This window comes from Pan paniscus, chromosome 9 (genome assembly GCF_029289425.2).
Source record: "Pan paniscus chromosome 9, NHGRI_mPanPan1-v2.0_pri, whole genome shotgun sequence".
Classification (NCBI taxonomy): Eukaryota; Metazoa; Chordata; class Mammalia; order Primates; family Hominidae; genus Pan; species Pan paniscus.
The window spans coordinates 36663428-36688716 of NC_073258.2; the positions used below are offsets into that span (position 1 = coordinate 36663428).

Sequence of the window (25289 nt, forward strand, 5' to 3'; positions counted from 1 at the left end):
AAGGCTCATGCCTATAATCCTACCACTTTTGGAGGCTGAGGTGGGAGGATAGTTTGAGCTCAGGAGTTTGAGACCAGCCTAAGCAACATGGTGAAACCCCATCTCTACAACAAATAAAAGAAGTGGCCAGACATGGTGACACATGCCTGTAGTCCCAGCTACTCGGGAAGTTGAGTTGGGAGGATTGCTTGAGCTTGGGGTGTGGAGGCTGCAGTGAGCCATGATTACATGACTGCACTCTAGCCTGGGTGACAGAGGGAGACCCTGTCTTAAAAATGAAAAATAAATAAAGCTGCTATAAAAATTCTTACATAAGTCTTTTTGTGCACAGGTGGTTTTATTTCTCTTAGGAAATACCTAGGAGTAGATTTATTGGGTCATAAGGTAAGTGAATGTGTTATGAGAAACTGCTGAGCCTTTTTCCAAAGTGGTTGTACCATTTTATACTTCATCAGCAGTGTATGGGAGTTCCAGTTGCTCCACATCCTACCAACTTTTGGTGTTGTCAGTCTTTTACTTTTAGCTGTTGGGTGTGCAGTGGTATCTCATTATGGTTTTAATTTGCTTTGCTCTGATGACTAATGATGCAAAGCATCTTTTTACATGTTATTGACCATTGGTATATATTCCTTTGAAGTATATGTTCAAATTTTCTGTCTTTTTAAAAATTGAATTGCTTTTAAATTATTGATTCATAGCCCATATTTTAAGTTCAATCATGTGGAATCATGTGTAGGCTAAGTGTTATAATAATAAATCTCAACATGTATCATGGTATAAACATATTAGAAATTTATGGCCGGGCGCGGTGACTCACACCTATAATCCAGCACTTTGGGAGGCTGAGGTGGGCGGATCACCTGAGGTCAGGAGTTCAAAACTAGCCTGACCAATATGGAGAAACCCTGTCTCTACTAAAAATACAAAATTAGCTGGGCGTGGTGGCACATGCCTGTAATCCCAGCTGCTTGGGAGGCTGAGGCAGGATAATGGCTTGAACCCTGGAGGCGGAGGTTGCAGTAAGCCGAGATCCTGCCATCGCACTCCAGCCTGGGCAACAAGAGTGAAACTCCATCTCAAAAAGAAAAAAAAAGAAATGTATTCCTTTCCTACATGAATGGCCCAAAGTGGTTTGAGGTTGAAGGAGGTGGGTGGGTGCTCTGCTTCCCACAGTTATTGAGGGCACCAGGCTGAAGGAAGCTCCCCCTTGGTCAACACATGGCTTTTATGGGCGTCACTGTCCAGCACAGAAGGCTCAAGAGCATGGAGAAGGGTATATGAGTGTGGGAAGGTTTAGGGTCCAGGGTCACTGCCACTTACATTCTGTTGGCTAGAACTCTGTTACAGGCCACACCTGGGGTAGTCTACCCCCTGTCCAGGAAGCTGACTCTACTATATTATCCAAAGCGTACATTTCATATTTGGTGAAAATCTGTCCAGCCATTTTCTTGTGATGTGGCAATGGACATGCAACATAATTTCTTTTTAAAGAATATGTCATTTTTACTTTCTGACATTAAGATATTCTGTTAGAAAATTATGACAGTAACAGATGGTATTTAAAAAAAATCTCCCCTTGCTTGGTAAATGCTTTTATCTAAGTGGGCAGCTTTGTGCTAATATGCTCTCTTCCACTTCCCAATTAGTTTTGATGCTTTACTGATCTAGGAGAGCTTTACGGTTTGGGACTACTATAGGAGAACACTCTGTTGCCACCTCTCTCAAGAATCAGAGTGTCCTATTTTGGAAACACAGTCAGCCAATGTGAAAGCAATTTATTGGGCGTATCTTCTGTGGTCAGATTTGGTTTGCTGACAGGTGAATTGGGAGTTTTGTAAACTTTAATAAGTGAGCATTGAGTCAGATGTGTTCATGAGTATGACCTCGATCCACTTAAAAATTCTTATTTCTTTTTCTCTCTTGGCAGGAGGGAGGTGGTTGTGCAGGTATTCCCAGCCACTTTGAAGGGAACTTAAATGGGAACTTAATTGCTCGCTGCTTAGAATGCCATGGGCTCTTCTTTTGAGATACTTACCTTTAACCCATTTCCTGTTTTTTTTTTTAAGTGCAGCTTGCTGCCAGTGCTCTTTTCTTGGGGGTAAATGGGAAATGTTAATAAGTAGCCTCTGATCCCTTTAAAATGGGAGAATTTGACCATTTCAAACCTTACGTTTTTATACAGTTCTCTTATTACCTGGGAGAGAGGTTAAGTCTTAGACTATCCATTTCTGTCAGTGAGTTGCCTATGCATTATAGCCTGTGAGGGTCTATATTTTTTTAGGGTAACCCTGGTAATAACTGCGTTGATGTTACACTGCCAACATTTGGGATGGAGAAGGGGTGACTGAGTGACTTAACCCTTGGTCCACATGTGCTTTCATTTCTCCTGAAATATACCTAGGTATGGAATCGCTAAGTCATTATGTGCAGTGGGAGAGACTATGGGAGATGGGACAGAAATTTTTAAGGTTTCATTTCTTTTTCTTAGCTTTTGCATGGTGGGTAGGTCTATGCAAACCTACCCTCAAAGTCTGAGGAAGCTGAGAGGCCAAAGAAAGAGGCTGACAAATCAAGTTTCTCAGAAAGAAATGTTTAATACGGACTTAGGACCAGAAACCATGTCTGTGTCTTGCGTGTTGGCGGACAAGATGGTGGATCCCATACCATTACCCCTCAGACCCAGGGCTTAATACCATAGGGAAGGGCGATTCAGAAGGGAGGTATGGCATGACTGAAGTATGATAATGTCAAGGTTGTTTGACTTCAGGGCAGGATTTATAGTAAATAGGGGCTCTTTCACAAGGAATAATAGATAAACTGGAAATCTTAAAACTGGAGTTAATCAGAAGTCAGCATGGTGGATCAGTATCTAAGATGGAATTGCTTTAGCTTCCACAGCAGTCAATATCTAGACCACCCTTATTATTTTCCCACAGACTAAGAAATTTGAAGGTCAGGACAGTCTTTGGTTTCCTGTAAGTGGGTGTATACGTTGTAGGCACTTGAATCTTTGTTGAATAAATGGAGAATGTTAGGCAGTTATTTGCTAGAAAACGCTAGGCACATTCTTTATCACAGAATGAAAAGACGTCATTATGACTCCTCTGGGACTGACGGGCAATTTGCATTAACCAATCTTTTAATTAAAAGTGGAAGAATATGTTTAGGTTCTTGAAACTTCTGTGAGTGAAGGGAACTACTAAGTGGAAAGTGTAATATGTTGATAAAATATTTCACCAGATGAAGCCAACCTTACTCCTCCCAGGAAAACTTCTTCATTTATGTATTAGCTCTGGCCAAAAGAAGCCTACAAAGGCAGCAAAGTCAAAATAGAATTTTACTTTAAGTCCCTACCTCTAATAATTGTGCTAGTTTTTAGCCAAGCTAATTTCTGTGGCAGTTTTCATAACAAGTTTGTCTAAAGGTGTTTGATCAGAATTTATAAATTAAAATATTTCTCTCATTTTTTGGAGGGGCGATGCAGGGAGAGGGATAGACTGTTGCTGCTTCCTCCTGCTTGTTAGAAAGGCTCTTGGCCATATCATATTGGTCCGTGGTTTAGTTTATTTGCATGCTGAATCCACACACATTTGTTTTATGTTTGTTAGTATATTGAGCAGTGTATTAGGGATCAGGGATATAGATGTAAAGGGAGTACACAGTCTAGAGAGGAAAAATAGTGACAGGCTGGGCGCGGTGGCTCAAGCCTGTAATCCCAGCACTTTGGGAGGCCAAGATGGGCGGATTTCTTGAGGTCAGGAGTTTGAGATCAGCCTGGCCAACATGATGGAACCCTGTCTCTACTAAAAATACAAAAATTAGCTGGGTGTGATGGTGGTCGCCTGTAATCCCAACTACTTGAGAGGCTGAGACGGGAGAATTGCTTGAACCCGGGAGGAGGCGGAGGTTACAGTGAGCTGAGACCATTGCCACTGCACTCCAGCCTGGGCAACAGAGCGAGACTCCATCTCAAAAAAAAAAGAAAAACAGTGACATAAACAGGCAATTACAATATTTTGTTATATGGGGCACAAGAAGATGCCCTTGGCCCTGCTTCATGAGTGGTGTGGGGCAGGGTAGAGAGAGCAGTTCAGGAGAGGTACGTATGGATGTCATGGGAGCTAGCAGCCAGGAAGACGTAAACATGTTAACAAGGACCTCTCCAGAGAGAGGTCTTAAAATTGTCCAGCCATAGAGAAGCTTTTCTCTCTTTAAAAATATTCTGGCTCTAAAGTTATTCATTGAGTTAAAAACAATAATTGCAAGTTGGAGGAAATCTCTTTGCCTGTCCTTACGTGTTACATGTAACAAGTAAACCTGTGCCACAACACTGACATCTCTGCAAAGTTACTTAAGTTTTCTGAGTTTGTAGTATCGCCCATTAAATGGGATTAATAATATCGATCTCCGGATTATTGACAGGCTTAAGTGAGATAACTTGCGTGGTCCATTTTCTAGCCCCACCCTCTCATTTCATCTAGTAAATCTTCATTGCATTAATTATTTTCAACTTAAATACACCGCATCCTGCTCCTCACCTTCTAATATTAATAAATACTCTATCTTTCAGGTTAGATCAGTTCCTCTTATCCAATGTTGCGCTAAACATCCCCTGAAGTTGGGGGATCTTTTCCTTTCTAGTTTTTGCTCCCTGGCTTCCCTTTTCTGTTGCTGACTGTTGAAGCTTTCCTGCCCCACTGGCTTTGAAGGTAAATTGTATATACATGAGCTTGTGGGGAAAGCTGTTATATAAATGAAGACAATTGATCTAACTATTAGAGTGGGGAAATGGAAGAGATTCTGAAGCCTCCATTTGTAACTTAAAAACTCAGGTTTCATTTCTTAACAGGATTGATGTTAAGGAGGGGATTCCTTCATTGGGCAGGAGGGAGGACTGCCATAATTCCAGCATTCCCACTCTTAATAGTCAGTGTCATCAGGAAAGACCACCTCAAGCTTTAGTACTTTATTCATTTATCCAACTCTGCACCTGCTGCCTTTGGATGTGGTATTTATTCTTGACCATATCACCCTGACCCGGTAACCAGAAGGGAACATGTGATGTGCTCTCATCTCTGCCTTAGGGGCAGCTCCCTCCCCACGTTAAGAATGCTGGCATGTAAATAACACTCTCATCTGTTTAGCGCTCCTTTTACTGAGCTTCTTGGTATCTTTTCTCATACTTGTACCTTTTATGGGATGTCCCCCCTTTTTTTTTTTTTGAGACGGAGTTTCGCTGCTGTTGCCCAGGCTGGAGTGCAATGGCATGATCTCAGCTCACCGCAACCTCCACCTGCTGGGTTCAAGCGATTCTCCTGCCTCAGCCTCCCAAGTAGCTGGGACTACAGTCACCCCTCCACTGCACCTGGTACTAATTTTGTATTTTTAGTAGAGACAGGGTTTCTCCATGTTGGTCAGGCTGGTCTCGAACTCCTGATCTCAGGTGATCCACCTGCCGCAGCCTCCCGAAGTGTTGGGATTACAGGTGTGAGCCACCGCGCCCAGCCTGGATGTCCCTTTATTTTTTAAAGGCTTCCTTAAATACCTTGTTTGTATGTTGAAAAGAGCATTTAAAGAGTGAACAGATTTGGTTTGCTCTGGCTCTCTAATTATTTTAACTTTGTTATCACCCAATAGTTCTAGGTTAGTGGTTTTCAATCCTAGCTTGAACAGGAATCATTTAAAAATAGCCCAGGCCTCACCCAGGGCACTTCTATCAGACATCTCTAGGGGGGATGGCCCAGGCATCAGGAGGCTTTAAAAAGCTCCTCGGGTGATTTCAGTGCATTGCCAAGGTTGAAAACCAAGGCTTTAGGTTTAAACTAAAGGTGAAGTTGCTCTTTTTCTGGTTCATTTTCTACTTTAGAAAGTAGAAATTTTTTTTCTGGTTCATTTTCTACTTTAAATTAAAAATAAACCTACAGAGGGTCACACATATTAGCACGTCACAGAGGGTCACACTTATTAGCAACATATGTATCTTCAAAAGAGTGATGTGACTGGGTGGTAAGTGTTGATTGGACCCTTAAACTGTGACAGTTTAGAAGGGGCTTTGCTAGATGGGTTTAGGGACAGAGATGGTAGAGTGAGAGAGTGTGGATGGAGGAGTATGCATCTGTCATGATTACTAGAAAAATAAAACTTCAAATGCTTTGCTCCTTCTGCTGCGAGGTCATGTTCTCACAGCCAGTGAAGTGACAGCATATATGTGCTGAATGTGTGGCTTGCATTTTACATTTAGCTCTTTTAATTCATGTGTTAACCTTAGGAGGTACTTATTATTCTATTTTGCAGATGAAAATGGAGACTCATAAATAAGTAACTTACCAGCAGCTACATAGCTGGTAATTGGTAGAACTGGAAGTTGGACCCAGGCTCTAGTGCTGGCACTCATAGTTTCTCCCTGCTGCCATGTTGGCCTCTTCCTACTTGGATGAAGATATAACTCTAGTGGCAAGGGCATTTACTAGTGTGTGAGAAGGTCTTGTTTATTAGTTTTGCAAATTGCACGGTCTCCTTTATTCAATGTCTTTTTTCAAACAGCTCACAGATCTTTTGTGGTTTTGTAAGTGCCTACTCCCCACCATATTGCCTTCTAGAGAAGAGGCAGGAATTTATTTTAATGTACAGGACAGACATGCATGGGGAGTAAAACTACAGACTCCACTCTAGGTGTGTGGAAATACTAAAAATAGTGCTTTTCTCTGTGTGTGAAGTTGGTCTGTTGAGTTTTGTCATAGACAGCGTTGAGTTCCTCTCCCAGGTGGAGGTGGCATAGCTTTGCGTCACCTACATGTCTCTCCTGATTTCCAGTGACCCGGGGAAGACACTGCAGAGGCAGTTGTCTGTGGCCAAAAGTATTCTCTGACCGTGGAACTAGATGAAGCTAAGAGCTTCCAGGATCATGTGGGGCTAGAAGAATGCTGCTCTAACCCTAGAGGAGGGACAGCTGAGTGTCTTCTGATGTAACTGAAGTTGGAGAATCAGGTGGATTAAAATTAATTATTTATTACAGTAAAATAACCTATCCCATTTCAGAGACATTTGCTATCTTTAAAACATTAATACTATAATCCACCTTACCAGTAACAGTTTACTTTTAGTGACAGTGAAAGCCATTGACTTTTTTTTTTAATTGAAAAGAGATGTTGCAAATAGCTGGTGTACATTGCTTGAGATGCACTAAACAGGGTAGCGCACTTGAAGATCGTGGCAGTAATAAAGCGTTTGTAAGTTCTGAGTAAAGTATTGACCAGCACAGCTTCCCTGGAGACCATCTTCTCATTGCTGGATTGGACATTTCACTGTTAAGCTTGTAGGACGCTTTTGGGCACCTCTCTGATTGGGAGCTTTGCAGAACCCAGTGGCTTTCTCTGGAGCAGGTGCTGAGCACATTTTCAGGCTCCAAAATCATCTTTCTGCTCTTCAGAGCAAGTTTCTTAGCAGATTGGTGTTGAGATTTGTCAAGGGTTTCTGGGGCATGACTAAAAGTTTCAGACAATGGCCCATCTTGTCAGATTTTAGTACTTTGGACACAGGAAATTAAAAAAGAGGGCAGATGGTATAAACATTGCAAAGCTATGTACCCGTGACAGTGTAAATGAAAGGTTTGATTGTGCTAACTCTCCTGCACTTTCTTTCTGTGTTCCTGTAGAAAGCTGATGTCCTGACCACTGGAGCTGGTAACCCAGTAGGAGACAAACTTAATGTTATTACAGTAGGGCCCCGTGGGCCCCTTCTTGTTCAGGATGTGGTTTTCACTGATGAAATGGCTCATTTTGACCGAGAGAGAATTCCTGAGAGAGTTGTGCATGCTAAAGGAGCAGGTAAGTGCTGTGTTTATTTGCTGTAAAAAGATTGTTTCACAGCACCTGGGTCAAGTGTTATTTCCCAAAGGATTGGAAGACCTTTAACACAAGTGTCAAATCTCCATTTGTGGGAGAAAGGAAAAACATCCAGCAGTAGGGAAATTAGTAAATAAATGATGGTTATTTCCTCAGGTTAAACATTATATATAAAATACTTTCTTTTAAAAATAGCAATCTTCCATTTCTCCCATCATTGAAGGAATAAAAATACAATAAGTCCTCACTTAACATCAATAAGTTCTTGGAAACTTTGACTTTAAACTAAACGACATGTAATGAAACCAATTTTATGATAGGCTAATTGACGTAAGCAAGAGTTAAGTTCCTATGGCATATTTCTGATTGATAAAACATCACCAAACTTCTAAATAGAGACTCAAAATACCTCTTATATTAAACATTGAAATAAATGTGAGCCATACATACCTTTAAGAAAGATTAGTAAAATAAGATAGTTATTTACTAGCTTATTCCAGTTCAAGGTGGTAGGAGGCCAGAGCATGTCCTGGCAGGTTGGGGTACAAGGCAAGAGCCAGCCCTGGACAGGATGCTGTCCATTGCAGGGTGGACTCACACTGGGACCATTCAGACATGCCAGTTCACCTAACACGCACATCTTTGGGATGTGGGGGGAAGCTGGAGTACCAGGAGAAAACCTATCTAGACATGGGGAGAACATGCAGACTCCACACAGATGGTGGCCTCAGCTAGGAATAGATTTTTTTCTCATCAACGTTATAATGAAACAATGTTGAACAAAACAATGTTATTTGAGGGCCTGCTGTACAGAAATACAGACATAGACACATGCACTGCAATTGCAACTAAGTTTAAATGATGTACTTATTGGGTAATTACTGGAATGAGCTGCAAAATTTGGGGTAGTTATGTTAGGGTTGTGGGTTTGTGATGATTTTTCCTTTCCTTGTTTCCAACAATTTCTGCAAAACTTTCTTTATTGCTGTTATATCAGACACAAAAGATGGGGGTGGTATTTGAAAGAAAGTGAAAAACTCAGTTGGAAAAAGAGCTCCACAGAAAGGAAGTTTTTCTCTTAGCTTGCTGACTTGGACTTCCAGTTAGGACTTCTGCATTTCTTCATCTCTTCTTCCTGGATAAGGTTTCTTCCCATCTTCTCCAGTGGTTTGTGTGTATTTTTCCATCTTGACTTGTTTAGTTTATTGCTTGCTTTGTATCATCGTTGCTAAGTGTTGAAAAGATTCTTTCTCTTATGCTTTCATCTCCTCTTCTCTCTGTTCTTCTCTTTCTCTCATAGGTCCTACCTGTACTTCAGGCCCCTCTGAGACCCTGTGTCCTTGGGCCAACCTTGACGACTTCTAGCCTCACTCACCTCCTTCTCTTGGCTCCAGCTATGTGGCATTCAACTTAGCACTGAATGATAGAGTAGGGCTTTGCATTTCACCCTCTTTATTTTGTGTTTGGGCATTTCCCCTTCCTCCAACATACTGGAAGCTCCCAGAAGGCTGGTGCTAACCATCATTTTCTCTTGTCACCCAGGTGCCTGTTGAGGACCTGAATGTCTGAGTAATGGTCTCATAGTAAGGATTTCTGTGTCTTTCTCGTTAGGGGCCTTTGGCTACTTTGAGGTCACACATGACATTACCAAATACTCCAAGGCAAAAGTATTTGAGCATATTGGAAAGAAGACTCCCATCGCAGTTCGGTTCTCCACTGTTGGTAAGTTGGTTTATTGGCGTGATTGGTATGGCTTAACTCAACTTCACCTTTTGGGGATGTTTATAACTTAAAGAAAAAGTTATTAGAAAATAGGAAACAAGCACTTCTCCAAATTATGGCAAGGTTTTACAGTAGAAGACATATTTGGAGACACATAGGAAGTTACTTGTATTTCTGTTTGTTGAGATCTTAGGAAATCACACTTACACAGAGGCTACCTCTGCAATTCTGTGACATTTGGAAAGAGCTTTCCTAAAAGTGGTTGCCTCTAACAGAAGAATAGAGTGGAAATCTTATTTAATAACTATGCCTACAGCTGACCTTTATTGAGAATTAATTCTGTGCCAACTGTGGTTAGGTGCTTTACAGATATAATCTCTGATTTGTAGATCTACTTTGCAGAGTGGGATTCTTTTTATTTTTGAGAGGCTAAGTGATGTTTCTCACGTTACAAAGATAGTATTAGATCTATCATACTATATTTCAACATACCTAGTGCTTCACTAGTTCTGTTTCTGTGTCAGTCTCTGCATTTTAAAAATACTGTGGAATATAAAAATAAATGAAATTAAGAACTAAGAACCAATATTTTAACTCATTTTCTTAATGTTAACCTCATCATTTTGACAACTCACTTATTCTGTTTGTCACTACTTTAAGCCTCATAATTATTTTCTTCCCTTATTTTAATTAAAAGTTCAATTACCTGTTTGAACAAAGTTATCTTATTATGGTAAATGAATGACATTGTCAGCTGTTATTACATGTGTTCTCTTATTGCTCTCAATTAATTATTTTGTTTGATTTGTGGACTGAATTAGCTGGTGGGTAGGAATAATAACCTGGGCACTTAAATACCTAATTTAGTTCTTGGAAGTGGATTAGAAAGGATGGATCCAGGTGCTTCTTTATGTCTCCAGGCTTCTTGGATGCAAAGTGCTGTGGCTTATGCTTCCTGTTTCCATTTGAATATTGTAGCTGGAGAATCGGGTTCAGCTGACACAGTTCGGGACCCTCGTGGGTTTGCAGTGAAATTTTACACAGAAGATGGTAACTGGGATCTCGTTGGAAATAACACCCCCATTTTCTTCATCAGGGATCCCATATTGGTAGGTAATAGAGTATTTTGCACTCAACAAATGTTTGTTGACTTAAATTGATTTCAAATAGGTTGGCATTTGAGGAGAAGCTGTGGGAAAGGCAGAAAGAAAAGAATGTGAGTTGTCTGGACTACTTTTTTCAACACATTTTTCTGTATTTAATAAGATAAAGTAAGAACAGTTACCATTGGTCTTAGATTTGTCATTTTAAGACAGATTGACTTAATGGGAAGTGAGTTTAGTTTTCCTTGCAGAGCATCGAAGATTAGTAAAAAGAGGGACTTTACTTTGGAAACAAGCAGAGTGTGTCTCTACATGCTCTGAGTCAGCAGGAGGGGGTGTGTGTGCGTGCGCGCATGCGGGAGGGTGGGTATATTTTTTCCGTGAAGAAATACTATAAATCCCAGCACTTTGGGAGGCCAAGGCAGGCAGATCACTGGAGTCCATGAGTTCGAGACCAGCCTGGGCAACATGGCAAAACCATATCTCTGCAGAAAAATACAAAAATTAGCTAAGTGTGGTGGCTCATGCCTATAGTCCCAGCTACTTGGGAGGCTGAGGTGGGAGATTTGCTTGAGCCCAGGAGGTCAAAGCTGCAGTGAGCTGTGATCATGCCATTGCAATCGAGCCTGGGTGACAGAGTGAGACCCTGTCTTAAAAAAAAAAAAAAAGAAAAGACTATAGTTTTGAGTATATTTGAAATACTTTAGGGTATCTTAGATGCTAGTTGTCTATGCTGAGTAAATTTCATATTATGGTTTGGCAGTTTAAAATTCTAGGATTGTATTTAGAATTATAATCCATAAACCTAGTAATAGGCATGTATAATGAAAGACACCATAATTCCTGTAAACTTAGTTTTTGGATTTTTTTCTCTCTTTTTTCTATTTAGTTTCCATCTTTTATCCACAGCCAAAAGAGAAATCCTCAGACACATCTGAAGGATCCGGACATGGTCTGGGACTTCTGGAGCCTACGTCCTGAGTCTCTGCATCAGGTATGAACCCTTTTTTGCCATTGTATTATATCACCTGGGATGCAGTGTTTAATTATGCCTCTTCATAAAGTGTCTCTCCAGTTTTGGCTATTTTATTGGAATCAGCTTCCTCAGATTTCTTGATCATGAAGAGTTTTGTAGTAACTGGCTTTACTAATCATGCCCCATTCGTCGGCCTTAAATGATGATGATGATGGATGATAGATAGCTAGCAACATTGTCAGTTGATATTTAGCAGTAGTAAGGACGAAAGTCTGTAGTGTAAGGTAAAGCTCTGTATTAAGGAAGTGGGGGGAAAGTAGTACCAAACAAATTTGCTATGCAAATAAATTTTGAATAACAAATTAGGCCAGTTTTCAGGTTGTTTTGGCTTTCCTTCATAGAATTTTGAGTCATAGTATTAGTGATTTGCATATCATTTTGATTTAAAATTTTTCTGTTTGTTATTTTCTACAAGTGAAATAATAATGGTAACCCTTCCCATGGGAAATTGGCTAGTATGTTTTATGTCATTAAGGGACTTTCTGGAAACTAAGGAATATCTTAAAAATCAAGGATGTTTTGATTTAAATGAAAACATTTTAGGCTTTATATTTCTGTTCTTTAGGTTTCTTTCTTGTTCAGTGATCGGGGGATTCCAGATGGACATCGCCACATGAATGGATATGGATCACATACTTTCAAGCTGGTTAATGCAAATGGGGAGGCGGTTTATTGCAAATTCCATTATAAGGTATGTGTTACCTTTGGGGCAGAGGGTACAAGGCTCCTACCGCACACCTCCTTATTTTTCCTGAAGGATTAAGCAAAGATTAAGGCTTCTCCCACTTTTCCCTCACCTCCATCCCCAAAGATGGGAAGTATTGATCTCATTGATCAGTACTGTATTTTGTTGGCTACCACCTGAGGACATAACTTCATACTGTCCTATTAGAACTGTGTGTGGTTCCTCTTTAGTCTCCCTTTTACATGTGGCCAGAGGTAAGGCACATGGCTGCGATCAACAGTTTAAGCTTCCTTTTTCTGGATCCTGTGTCCCTTGTCATAAATATTTAGAAAATGTGCTGCTTTTGTGCTGCTTCTGGTTTAATGTTTCTGGGCTGGCGGCTTCATGTTGAGTACAGCTTTCTCCCTGAAGTGGGAATATCTAAGCTTTTGGTTTGGGCTCAAAGAAGATATTATAGACCTGTAGGCTAGGCAGAAGGAAGTAATTTCCACCTAGTTTAAGATAGGCTCTCACTCTGTCACCGAGGCTGGAGTGCAGTGGTATGATCATAACTCACAGTAACTCCTGGGTTGCAGTGAACTCCTGGGCTCAAGGGATCCCCCTGCCTCAGAGTAGCTGAGGCTACAGGCGCGCACCACCATGCTTGGCTGATTTTTAAATTTTTTAATAGAGACAGGGTCTTGCTGTGTTGCCCAGGCTGGTCTCAAACTCCTGGCCTCAAGTGCATCCCCACTTTGGCCTTCCAAAGTGTTGGGATTACAGGTGTGAGCCACTGTGCCTGGCCCTAGCCTGGCTTTTCTAGAGTTCTTGTTGGAGTTTGGAGTCAAGCTCTAGAAAATAATAAAGTGCTATAATGTTTTGCCTTTCCTAGCCCTGAGTCATTATCTTGAGCATACCTACCTTTTAGGGCCCAGAAGAGGGCTAAGACAGCTTGGAGCATATCTGAATCTCATTATCACTTCCAACATCCAATAGTGTCTTTCTAATATCATTTCTTTTAACTTTTTAAGTCATCCATCTATTTACTTAGCATTTATTGAGGTTTTATTATGAACAAGGCATATAAGTAAAAGCAATTACAAATGTCAGAAAACAAAATTATACTGTTTTTAAAAATTTGCATTCATATAGCCAGATCAAATCAGTTACATCTGGGGAGGGTTTTGAGAATGTTTTAATCAACTGAAATAATATAAAGGGCCCTCTTTTGGTATAAGCATGGCATTTGTTACAATGAGCAATATTGCCAGTGAACCCTGGCATGTTAGTGATATTCCCAGAGAACTCCCAAGGGCTAGTCAGAAACAAGCCTGAGAACCTCTGTTTCCAAATACTGCTGCTAAGATAAGCAGAAAGAAGCGGGCTTGTGACCAGTACTGGATAATCTCTCTCTTAATGACATCCAAAAGCCCTATTTTCTTCTATCCTGCTTTCTTCTTTATCTGAACAATTTAATGTAGGTATATCAAACAGGAAAACTATCACCTCTCTTATATTCATAACTTGGATCTATAATATTTGACAAGGAAGAATTTTATGAAACAGTTGACCCATTGGCTTGTAATTGCCAAAAGGGTCAATGTAGTGTTACTTAGAGTAAGACTAAATGGTTGTATCTAGGACAGCCAGTCTAGTTGGTAGCCTTGGAGTTATGCCAGCCTGAACTCAAATTTCTACTCTTCTAGATAATTGTGGCCTTGGGCATAGTATTAAAAGTTCTTTGAGCTCCAGTTCTTTTCACTGTAAAGTTGGCATAATATCACCAGCTATACAAGTCCTGGAAAGGTTGGATTGCTTGTGGGTCTTTTATTCTAGGGCCCTAAGGTAGCCTGAGATCTACATGGATTCATCAGTCTGGATTATTCTGACCTAAGATTATTCTTTTCTAAACCTAAAGGATTCAGTTAAAATCAGAAAGGTATTGCAATGTTATTGTACTACTTAATATATTAGCTCTTTGGGCGATCTGTACATGGTGACCTTCATTGTTTTAATCCTGAAGGTGGCTTTACTTCTTGTTCAGTAGTAAGAGTTCAAACCTTTTCACTGATGAGACAGTTGGGATTTCTGTGGTAGAAATAGACCAGCGTTCAGAGTTGATTTTTGCTAAGGAAATCTTTCTGCGGCACTTGGCTTGTTGGGAGGTCTTTCAGAATAAGATCACATGGTCAGTCCATCAAAGAACAGTATGATATGATAACAGGAGCACTTATGAAGTGACTCAGCTTCTCTGGGTTTTAATGTCTTGCTTGGAAAGTCAGAATATTAATTTTGCCTGCTCATAGTCAGAGAACTAGTTCCAGGTGGCTGTACTGAAGTTCTTTTCAACTCTATGAGCTATGATTCTATGATTTATTAAAAAAAAAAAAAAAAAGGAATAGGACAGGGGTGAAGGGATACTGGCCGAGCACAGTCTCAGTAATTGATTTGAGCTGTCATGAAATGGAATTAAAACATTACTTCATGATAAAAGGCAAGTAGTCCTTTAATTTTATTAATCTTTTGCCTACTTTTAAGATATATTTTGATTTTTCTGATTTGGAAAGTAACATGAGTGTAACAATTCAAATAATAGAATACATAAAGGGAAAGATAGGACTGATTTTAAATATGAAATGTATAGATGGGATTCCCTTGACATTTAAAAGTATTGGGATAATCAAGTAGAATTTCTTGTTGATAAATTCATTAGTATCAGATTTGAACAATAGAAGTATTGTTGTAAAGAAAGTTCATTCTTTGGGCAGTGTTACTCATAATCCTTCAATGAATTACTGATGAAATTTTGATAACTTTGACAATAAGTTTCCATTGGAGCTTCTTTCTTTCATTTTATAGACTGACCAGGGCATCAAAAACCTTTCTGTTGAAGATGCGGCAAGACTTTCCCAGGAAGATCCTGACTATGGCATCCGGGATCTTTTTAACGCCATTGCCACAGGAAAGTACCCCTCCTGGACTTTTTACATCCAGGTCATGACATTTAATCAGGCAGAAACTTTTCCATTTAATCCATTCGATCTCACCAAGGTGAGTCAGTAACAACTACATTGTTTTCTTTTTTAAGTCTCTTCTTACCTAATTAGAAAAAAAATCTAGTCAAACAATTATAATAATGGGGAAGTCATATACAAAATACAGAGGGTACCACTTCAGAGTGTCCTAAGCTGTGAATGAGTGCTTACCAGCATCTTACTTCCACGTTCCTGTTTGTCATTTCATTGAGTATGTGTATGTGGCTTCATATATTGTTATTAACAGGGAACAGATTGTGAAAAGCTCATGTACTTTTTCCTGGGGAAACTGTCAGTATTTACCACTTACTATTGTGAAAGATTTAACTAAGGCACTCATCTTAAATTCTTATGTTTTATTGGATTTAAAAATTATTTTCATTGGCTTGATTGTATTTGAAATCTGGTATTTTTGTGGGTAGCTTTGATTTCCTTCAGTTGATTGCCTGGTAATTGTGAATATGACATCATTTTCAGGTTTGGCCTCACAAGGACTACCCTCTCATCCCAGTTGGTAAACTGGTCTTAAACCGGAATCCAGTTAATTACTTTGCTGAGGTTGAACAGATAGCCTTCGACCCAAGCAACATGCCCCCTGGCATTGAGGCCAGTCCTGACAAAATGCTTCAGGTGAGCCTGGTGGATTGAGATGTTCTGAGGCAGGTGTCCATGTGAGCATGCACACACAAAATATGCAGCTTGGCATGATCTTTATGTGAGGAATTAACAAGAACATTACTTAAACTTTAATCTGGGTGCTTGGTTACCTTGTGGGATTCACTGAGGTGAACTATTCTTCAATGAGCATTCCTTGAATAAACCAAGTATAAACAAAAGTCCATGGTAAGATCCCTACATATGTGAAGACAAGAATACTTACTCTCTTAATTAAAAAAAAAAAGACATAATAGAAATACCTTAAGTATTGATAGAGTGAAGCATCGTTTGTTCTGTCTGTAGCTGAAGTATGGTTAATTAATTATAATACCTTGGTAAGCCTAACTTTATTAATTTTTTTGTTCTTTTTTTTTTTTTTTTTGTGACAGAGTCTTGCTCTGTCGCCCAGGCTGGAGTGCAGTGGCATGATCTCAGCTCACTGCAGCCTCCGCCTCCCAGGTTCAAGCGATCCTCCTGCCTCAGCCTCTTGATTAGCTACAGGCGCCCGCCACCATGCCCAGCTAGTTTTTGTATTTTTAGTAGAGATGGGGTTTCACCCTGTTGGCCAGGCTGGTCTCAAACTTCTGACCTCAAGTGACCTGCCTGCCTCCGCCTCCCAAAGTGCTGGATTATAGGCGTGAGCCACCGCGGCTGGCCTCGTTTTCTGTTTCATGGTGATGCTTGAATTTTTGCATTTGTCAAAAGAGATCTAGGGATGATCTTTATGAACTACATGTATGCTGCCAGTGATAAAAGCAGTGGATTAACCATTCACCTTACTAATGTTAAGCCATCAGTATGTTTTACATCACTTTTTAATATCTCTTTCAAGAGTACCAAGAGTGAAAAATTGTACTTTGGATCAGAATCAGTAAGAAAATAATTGGCTTAATAATTACTGTATAAATCAATCTTTTGTGGTTTTGGACTGTGACCTTGAAACAAAGTTTAAAGATTGTACCCTAAATCAGACCACAGCGACTGAAGGTTACTTCTTATGTAAGTATCTGATTCCAGTTCAGGTTTCAGTCTGCATGGAGGACAAGCTAAGATTCCGTTTTTAAAAAATAACTTTTTTGCTTATGACATTGGGGAACATCTGAGGCTTTTATAGAAAGTAAGTTTTTCATTAGTTTTTAGTCCAATTCAACTGTTACAAATTGAGTACCTGTCTGTTGTGTATGGTGGACTGTCTTGGGTGCCATAATGTAAGGCAGAATGCCATGGTGATCCAGAAAGCAAAATTTTGTCTGATAGGAGGTCAGCCACGAAGTTTCATGAACGAGGTAGCATTTGAGATTGTTTTGAAGAATAGATAGGATTTTGATTTTTAGTAGGTAAAATGGGGCAGGAGAAGGACATGAGTATAGGCACAAAGGTGGAACATGTTAGGTGTGTCGAAACTATAAACAGTCACTCTTTCCTGAATGAGAAGAATAGAGTTTGGGTAGGTTCATTGAGTATATGTCAGAGGGGACCTTAAATGCTTGAGTAGGAGTGAAAAGCTTTCTTCAGTTTTGAGAAGTGTGGTCTGGGATATATTGAGTAGAATCACTCCTCTTGGTGATAAATAGAAAAAGCGACAACTAGGGATTGGGAATAGCAAAAGGAAAGTCAGGCAGTTCTCAGAGGAAAAGCAGAAGTTTGCATTGAAACCAGGGAGTAGAGGAAGCCAAAACAAGGTAATCCTGGGCCCTAAAACTCCCTACCTGGTGGCTGAACTGTGAGAGGATGAGGCTGATGGGATTTGCCAAGGCATGAAATTGTCATGGGCAGAGCAGAGGCTGCATAACCCTGGTCACCCAGGGAGGGAACGGATTGAGGAATACAAGGTTACCTAAACTCTTTTCACAAGAATCCAAGTCACCATGGGTCTCTGGAACCACAGTGGGGCCGTGAGGCAGTCAGCAGCACTGAGTCATATAATTTGAAGAACAATGAAAATTTGAATGGAGAACTAGGCCCCTGGGAAAAGGACTGCAAAGCAAATACGTATTCTCTACATTCCTAAGAAAGCAAATGTCTAAGGCAGCTATTCAAACAGTGGGGAAGAGAGTTCTGAAAAAGGATGACAAGTAGAAAGTAATATAATTTCTGTTAGTATTAATTTTAGTTCTGGCAAATATATCTATTTTAAATTCAGTGTACTCTTTATAGGTTGTTTTTTTTTTTAAATGAGTTTTAGAAAGTGTTTGAAAGAGCTTTCATAAGTTTGTCGAGTTATTGTTTCTAGCCTAGCTTTTCCCCATCCTTCTTAGGTCATTTAGCTATCAGTTCCAATACCATGGAGCCTGTGAGGAGCCATACAGTTGGGGAAGGACTGTTGTACTCATTTAGCCATTTGGTGACCATTAAGGAATGATTTGAGATTTTTTGAGTAGGTGAGTAGGGAATATGTAGATTGTCTTGTTGGACAGGAAGTGGAAAGCCAGTTAGGGGGGCTTTGGGGTTATTCCTGCTGAGAGCTCATGAGTATTGTAGCCTAGGCAGTGGCGGTTGATATATTAATGGGCAGTGTTTACAGGTGCCTTTTAACAAGGTCATGTTATTAAGTTTTATAACTTTATCCAAAGTGGTGAGCCACACCATGGTGAAATGTACAAATAATATAATACAAGTCATAGAGAGACTGTCCTGTCCCCTGAGTACCTAAGGACACAGGTGCAGCCTTTCTTGCTCTCATTCTCTGCATTTTGCCAAGAGTTGGAGAAGTTGGGCCGGTTGCTTGGGTGGGAAAGGCTTTCCCACTCACGCAGGTCCAGCAAGGGAGTTCAGGCACAGGGCCTTGGGGAAGGCCTAGATTCAAGCTGGTGTCAGGATATGGCCTCACTGTGCCCATTTCAACCTTTGTTGGTCTCCACCCATTGGTGGGGTAAGGTTGCCTGATAAACACAGGGTGACACAAAATCAGAATTATGTGATAGAGGCTAGGAGCTGCCCATGGCAGGATTGTATCTCCTATCCTGTTGATGGAGTCAAGAGCACAACTTTTTGAGCCAAAGGAGACAACCAGCTTCCAACCTATAGCTGGGTTTTGGTCATGGCCACGTGGCTAGTCATCTAAATATGACCTTAGGCTATTTGAAATGATGATAAGAGGGAGTCATTCAGCCAAAAGCAAAATATTGACAGAACACTGGGACTGGATTAAGTCTGTTGGTATCAGTGATTTGGAACAAGGTTATTGCTTAAGTTGCCCTATTCAATTTGGTTTTTATTTTGCCTCATAGAATTAGGGATATAAAAATACTTTTAAGGTTCAAGGCCAATGATAAATTCAATGGAAGAAAAATTGCTCATAGAAAAGAAGTATGAATAATGAGAATAGTTCAATAATTAGATATTAAGATTAATGCAGAATTTATCATAAAGCTTTTGTTTGAGCATTAACTGAAAGAAATTTCAAAATGCTTGCCATCTTTGCCTTGATTAACATGGAACATAATTTAATCTTAGATTGATTACCTTTGGCATTGTAGGGCTTTCATTTTGAACCACAGATTTTTTGTTATTGTTGTTTATATCTAGAAAGTCTCAGAGCTCAAAGTGTTTCTGAGATAATTCAGAAGGCAGCATGGGAGTGGGAGGTACCTTTTTTTTTTTTTTTTTTTTCTGATCTTGCTTTGTTGCCCAGGCTGGATTGCAGTGACACGATTGCAGCTCACTGCTGCCTCAATCCCCTGGGCCAAGCAGTCCTCCCACTTCAGCCTCTTGGAGTAGCTGGGACTACAGGCACATGCCACCATGCTTGGCTAATGTTTTAATTTTTTTTTTTTTGTAGAGACAGGTCTCGCTGTGTTGCCCAGGCTGGTCTCAAACTCCTGGGCCCAAGTGATCCTCTCACCTTGGCCTTCCAGAGTGCTGGGATTATAATAGGCATGGGCCATTGTGCCCAGTTGGAAGTGCTTATTTGAAGAATTTCCCATGCTGTTGGTTTTGTAGAAATGTGTTGCTTTTTGTAAAGAGCAAATGATTGGTTCCTCCCCTGGAGTGGGGGAATGAGGAGGAATAGAATTAATTCAATATTTCAGTTAGTTAACGTTCTAGCACATTTATTTTATAATGCAATACTTCCTTGGGAATAGGAAGTAATACTGTATAAGACAAGACACTAACTTGTTATGCAGAAGGGAAAAAAAAAAGATATTATTACCAAAAACAGATGTGAAGATTTATGGTTGGCCATAGGGCCTGGGGAATTAAGAACTGTTCAGTTAGGGAGAACTCGTTTCATAAGAGTAGAGGCTTCACTCTTAAGTAGGGGGAAAGGCAGAATTTTGTGGTAACCATGTACAGAGTGCTTTGTACTTCAAATTTCAGAATGAAGTTTACAGCCCATTCCTATGTTATATGTTACTGCCCCTAGTCAGTGTCTATTGTATTTATTACTGCAGGGCCGCCTTTTTGCCTATCCTGACACTCACCGCCATCGCCTGGGACCCAATTATCTTCATATACCTGTGAACTGTCCCTACCGTGCTCGAGTGGCCAACTACCAGCGTGACGGCCCGATGTGCATGCAGGACAATCAGGGTAGGCCTAAAGACGTTGGGCTCCCCCTGCGTGGGCAGAGGGCACGTGGAGCAGATGGGCGGGAGGCCAGGCCAGTGGCTCTCAAGCTGGCCCCGCAGGACCTCCTGCTTGGTAAAGGTGCTCCCCAGGTGCTGCTAACTGGGCGCTTTTTTGCCCAGCAGTGAAGATTTAGGCTGCCTGAGGACTCTCCATGCTTTTTATCTATTTTATATATTTTATTGAGCATTTCCACCTCAGATGTTACTTGTATCCAGTAGTTAAAAGCAGGGAGAAAGATCTTTCACACTGGCTAGAGTACAGTAACATCCAGCTTGGGAGTTAGGTTTTGAAGACACTTCACCAAAATGGACAATTCCTTAACTCACTGTGAAATCACCAAGACTTAGACCCTTGGAAGTGCGAAAGCCAAGAGTTGGGAGTCTTCTGTTTCTCTTTGCAGTTCTGCTGTGGCCCTGGAGGAGCAGGTCTAGCTAGAATTTGGAGGGGAGCTAGAATTAGCAGGGAAGGCTGGGGAGAAGAGAGTAGGGGAGGCAGAGCAAGTCAAAGGATTCCCCTCCCTTCATTTTTTCCTAAGTAAATAAAGTCAGGTGAATCAACTTACCACTTTTTGTTTTTTGGAACTCATTTATCAAACTTAGGATCTTTTTCTTTTAACTACTTTTTTTTTTGGTGTCGTATAGAAACAGCCTCTGGTTCTAATTACTTTTTCTAATAAGTCAAGCAGAATGCTTGATTAAAGTTTTTTCCTTTTACTGTTCCACAGTTTAATATAGATCTTAGTTATTTTCTTTTCCCATTTAGGACACGTGTTTTAGTAATATAGACTGCATGCATTGATCCCTTTAGAAATTTTACTGATGATTTATATTTATATCCACAGATGTCTATATTCAAACAAAGTTTATTTTTCTATGATAAAAATAATACAAGTGTCCTAAAGAAAATTTGGAATATATAGGAAAAAGAAGAAAAAAGAAAAATTCCCATATAGTCCTAACACCCAAAGGTCATAGCTATTACATTTTGCTATATTTATTTATCTATTTATTTATTTTTTAGACAGAGTCTCACTCTGTTGCCCAGGCTGGAGTGCAGTGCATGATCTTGGCTCACTGCAGCCTCTGCCTCCGGGTTCAAGAGATTCTCATGCCTTAGCCTCCCGAGTAGCTGGAAGTATAGGAGCGTGCCACCACGCCAGCTAATTTTTGTATTTTTAGTAGAGACAGGGTTTCATTGGCCAGGCTGGTCCTGAACTCTTGACCTCAGGTGATCCACCCACTTTGGCCCCCCAAAGTGCTGGGATTACAGGCATGAGCCACCGCGCCTGGCTTGATTGTAAAAGTAGAGCATTTGGGCTGTGACCCTGAAGCTCTGTGAAAGAGCTTAATTGTTCCTGTGGTCAGTGCTTTAAAGACAACTACCACTTTGAGTAAAGGTCAGGGCTCATTTGGAAGTAGGATTTTAAAAATTAACTAGGCACATTTCAAAGAGCTAGTTCTTAATGAAGAAAACACTGTGATGGCTGGTTTTTGGAGCATTTTGCTTTTCATGTAGATGTGACTGATCTGTTGAATTTGTTGAGTGAATAATTGGGCTCTATAATAGTATGGTGTTCTTCCTTCCCCTACACACACACTTGGTGTCTTGATGAATGTCATACATAGGCACCTCGATTATCCACTGTGGATAATCTATTACGGCAGTGAGCTGGCTAAAATTCCAACCCCAGATTGGTTTGCTCAAACCGCTTAATATGTTTCTGGGCCACTCCTGTTTAGGCAGTGTGTGCTCGGGTAATGAAAGCTTCTGCTAATGTCAGCCAAAGCATAGTTGAGAAAATAAATATGCTACAACGAAAAAAAAGCCTTATAATTTATTTCAAAAGTCATAGAAAATATTTTGATTGTATTTGTCACTGTTTCTTATAAGTCCAGATAAGTAAGTGCTGATATACAATTACCACATTTTAAAAAATTCTTTGTTTATTGGTCTGTGGAGGGTATGAAAGTGAAGCTACAATGGAACAAAGTCATCATCGTCAGTAAAGGAGAGATACCCTGAGAATCCTAAAAACACTTTACGGAATAGCAAAGTAGAGTTCTGTAATGGAAATACTGTATATGCTGGGCTGGAGGAGACAAAAAACCCAGAGTTCCAACCCCATATCTACCACTGGCTACCGTGTGACCTTGCAGCAGTCAGGTCCCATCACAGAACTCCATGCTTGTGTCTGTAGATTCAAGGAGCAGAACCAGAACTTTCAGATTTCCCTCAAGAATTTTGTGATGCAGTGTTTGAATTGAGCCCAAGTCCAAATGACACAATTTTTCAAGTCAATTTTGAAATGTGTCTTTGAGCCTCATCCCTATATGGTGGCCAAATCAAGCCCGTATAAACTTCTACATGTGCTGTACCCCTCAGAAGACTTGATAGATGAGACCCTTTGAAGTGTCAAAAGGGACTTTGAGATTCATTCATAAAGTGTGGCAGCTTGTGCAAGCATTTAGCAGATGGCAGCGTTCCCTAAGAATCTTCATACTACCTGTAGCTAAATGCGGGAAATTAAAAATAATATGTGTGTGTTGTGTTTATATCTGTGGATGTGTACGTGTGTATTTGATTACCACTTGAATTTATTTCTCATCACAGTGATTATTTGCAGACTTACTTGACTTTTCTTATTCCTAAGTGCATCTGGGTGGTTTTGTTTTGAAGGTGGTGCTCCAAATTACTACCCCAACAGCTTTGGTGCTCCGGAACAACAGCCTTCTGCTCTGGAGCACAGCATCCAATATTGTGGAGAAGTGCGGAGATTCAACACTGCCAATGATGATAACGTTACTCAGGTAATGACTTCTCTTTATCTGCTATGGAAGTCACCTGCTAATTCTCCTTGTCAATGCCTGCATAATCCCCCTCCCTGCAAATGCCCCAACTGTCTGATGTATCTTAAATTGAATTCAAGGAAGACTCATCTGTAATAGTAAATTGGGCCCCTTACTGGGTGGAGTTGAAGGGTTATATTACTCTGGTCTTTTGCCTCAAAGCATGCAGACTCCATCTCAGTTTCTTCAAACTTTATTGAAGGGATATGGGGAGGGGGCATTGGGGAAACAGTGATCTCATGGGAATTTAAGAAATGAGCATGTACAGCTTACGTGGAGACAAATCTAAGAATCTGGGCAGGACAGTCCAGGTTCAAGGACTAGAACTAGAGATCCAAAATAGCTCCAGGAGCCTCGGCCACAAGAGTGTGGGCGTTTCCACTGTAGGGCTCGTCCTTCACGTGGCTTATTCTCCATCTGTCTGCTTCTGCTTGCCAATGCTAATTGATTATTTTTACCACAGCTTCCTGTTTTCTCCTATCTGCGTCAGAGCTTCTGTTTTATCATTGTTGTGGCTCTTCCACAACAATGGAAAACTCTCCTTTATGGCATCTTTCTCCATTATTACTTTTTTTTTTGGACCACCTTTTACTCCTTCTCTCAACATGTCTATCTCTAGATTCTAGAGAGATGGAATCCTATTGACTTGGCTAATCTTTTCACCCCAGGTTGCACCATTGGCCTTGGTCAGGCTCTAGTTAACCGCCCCAGGGCAAGTGCTCATCCTCTTTCCAGTTGCCTATGGCTGCCCTAAGAGCTGTTTCAGCACATGCTATGAAGGAGGCCCTTGGACTTGGAAGGGCTGTAGGTGGGCAGCTGCCTCCTTAATGTGTCCAGTGCAACTTATACCACACACAATAAAATAATAAAGTTAAAGGTATAGTTGTTCTAGAGCTCTGTTTGAGCAGTTAGTGTTAAACTTAGTATTTAAATTAGATTAGAACCTATTTCTAGTTTCTCAGTTTGTGAATGTGGGTTCCAAGTAAAAAATACTTATACATGAATTAATTCGCTGTGAGGATATCTTTGCTTGAAAAGCATTTACGTATATACATATATACGTATATATAAAAAAGAAATTACATTATTGTGGGATATAAACCATTTTTAGATGAGCTTAAAACATTTCCTGCATACCTTTTATGTAACTGCATTATTTTTGGTGATGCAGATGACACCAAGTATATTACAGTACATTCCCTGCCTCTCAAAGAATTTTGCCTATGTGAGGTCAATACAGGTATTAAACCAGCTCATACAACCCCTGCAAAAATTAATGAGGCTATTGCTTACACATGAAAATTTATTATGTGCTCATTCTTATTTTATTGAGAGAATTTCTTATCACTATATAGGATATAGTGTGGTTTTTAAGTAATCACAATACTATTGTTATAGATTCATAGCATAATTCTGTGATGATGTATCACATGGGAAATACATAAGAAGGTCCAGATTTATTCTCTTAAAAATGATTCACTTGGGCTTGCATCTGTCTATGGCAGACTAGCTTGTATCATACTTACCGTTTCATGGAGAACATTGAAAAGGTAGGTGAAATACATAAAGCACTTGTTTGAAGGCTTTGGAGAGCTAACAAAGCAACAAGGATTTAAGGGACCAAGATCAAAGATAGAAAAGAAGTGCAGAAAAAAAAAGTGCAGTGAAGTAAGCTTGACATTTGGTTTCCTTTCTTCTTAAGGTATTTGTTAATTTGTAAGCACTGGTCCAGAAGCTGAGTGGTGTTTACAGCAGTCTCATGAGTCTGAAGGGACAAAAATTGGAATTCAAGGTCTGCTAAGAAGCAGAG

The 25289-nt window shown here is 40.2% G+C and overlaps 1 protein-coding gene across 1 annotated transcript in view; it reads left to right on the forward strand.

The window, feature by feature from the left end:
• The window catches only part of CAT (catalase), a 35714-nt gene that overhangs the window by 4771 nt on the left and 5654 nt on the right, over positions 1-25289 (forward strand). The window contains exons 2-10 of the mRNA XM_003830382.5: positions 7655-7826; positions 9456-9566; positions 10545-10675; positions 11559-11663; positions 12271-12396; positions 15229-15420; positions 15882-16034; positions 20456-20594; positions 23310-23440. Coding sequence (XP_003830430.1) covers positions 7655-7826; positions 9456-9566; positions 10545-10675; positions 11559-11663; positions 12271-12396; positions 15229-15420; positions 15882-16034; positions 20456-20594; positions 23310-23440 — 1260 coding nt within the window. The remainder of the gene's footprint in view (positions 1-7654; positions 7827-9455; positions 9567-10544; positions 10676-11558; positions 11664-12270; positions 12397-15228; positions 15421-15881; positions 16035-20455; positions 20595-23309; positions 23441-25289) is intronic.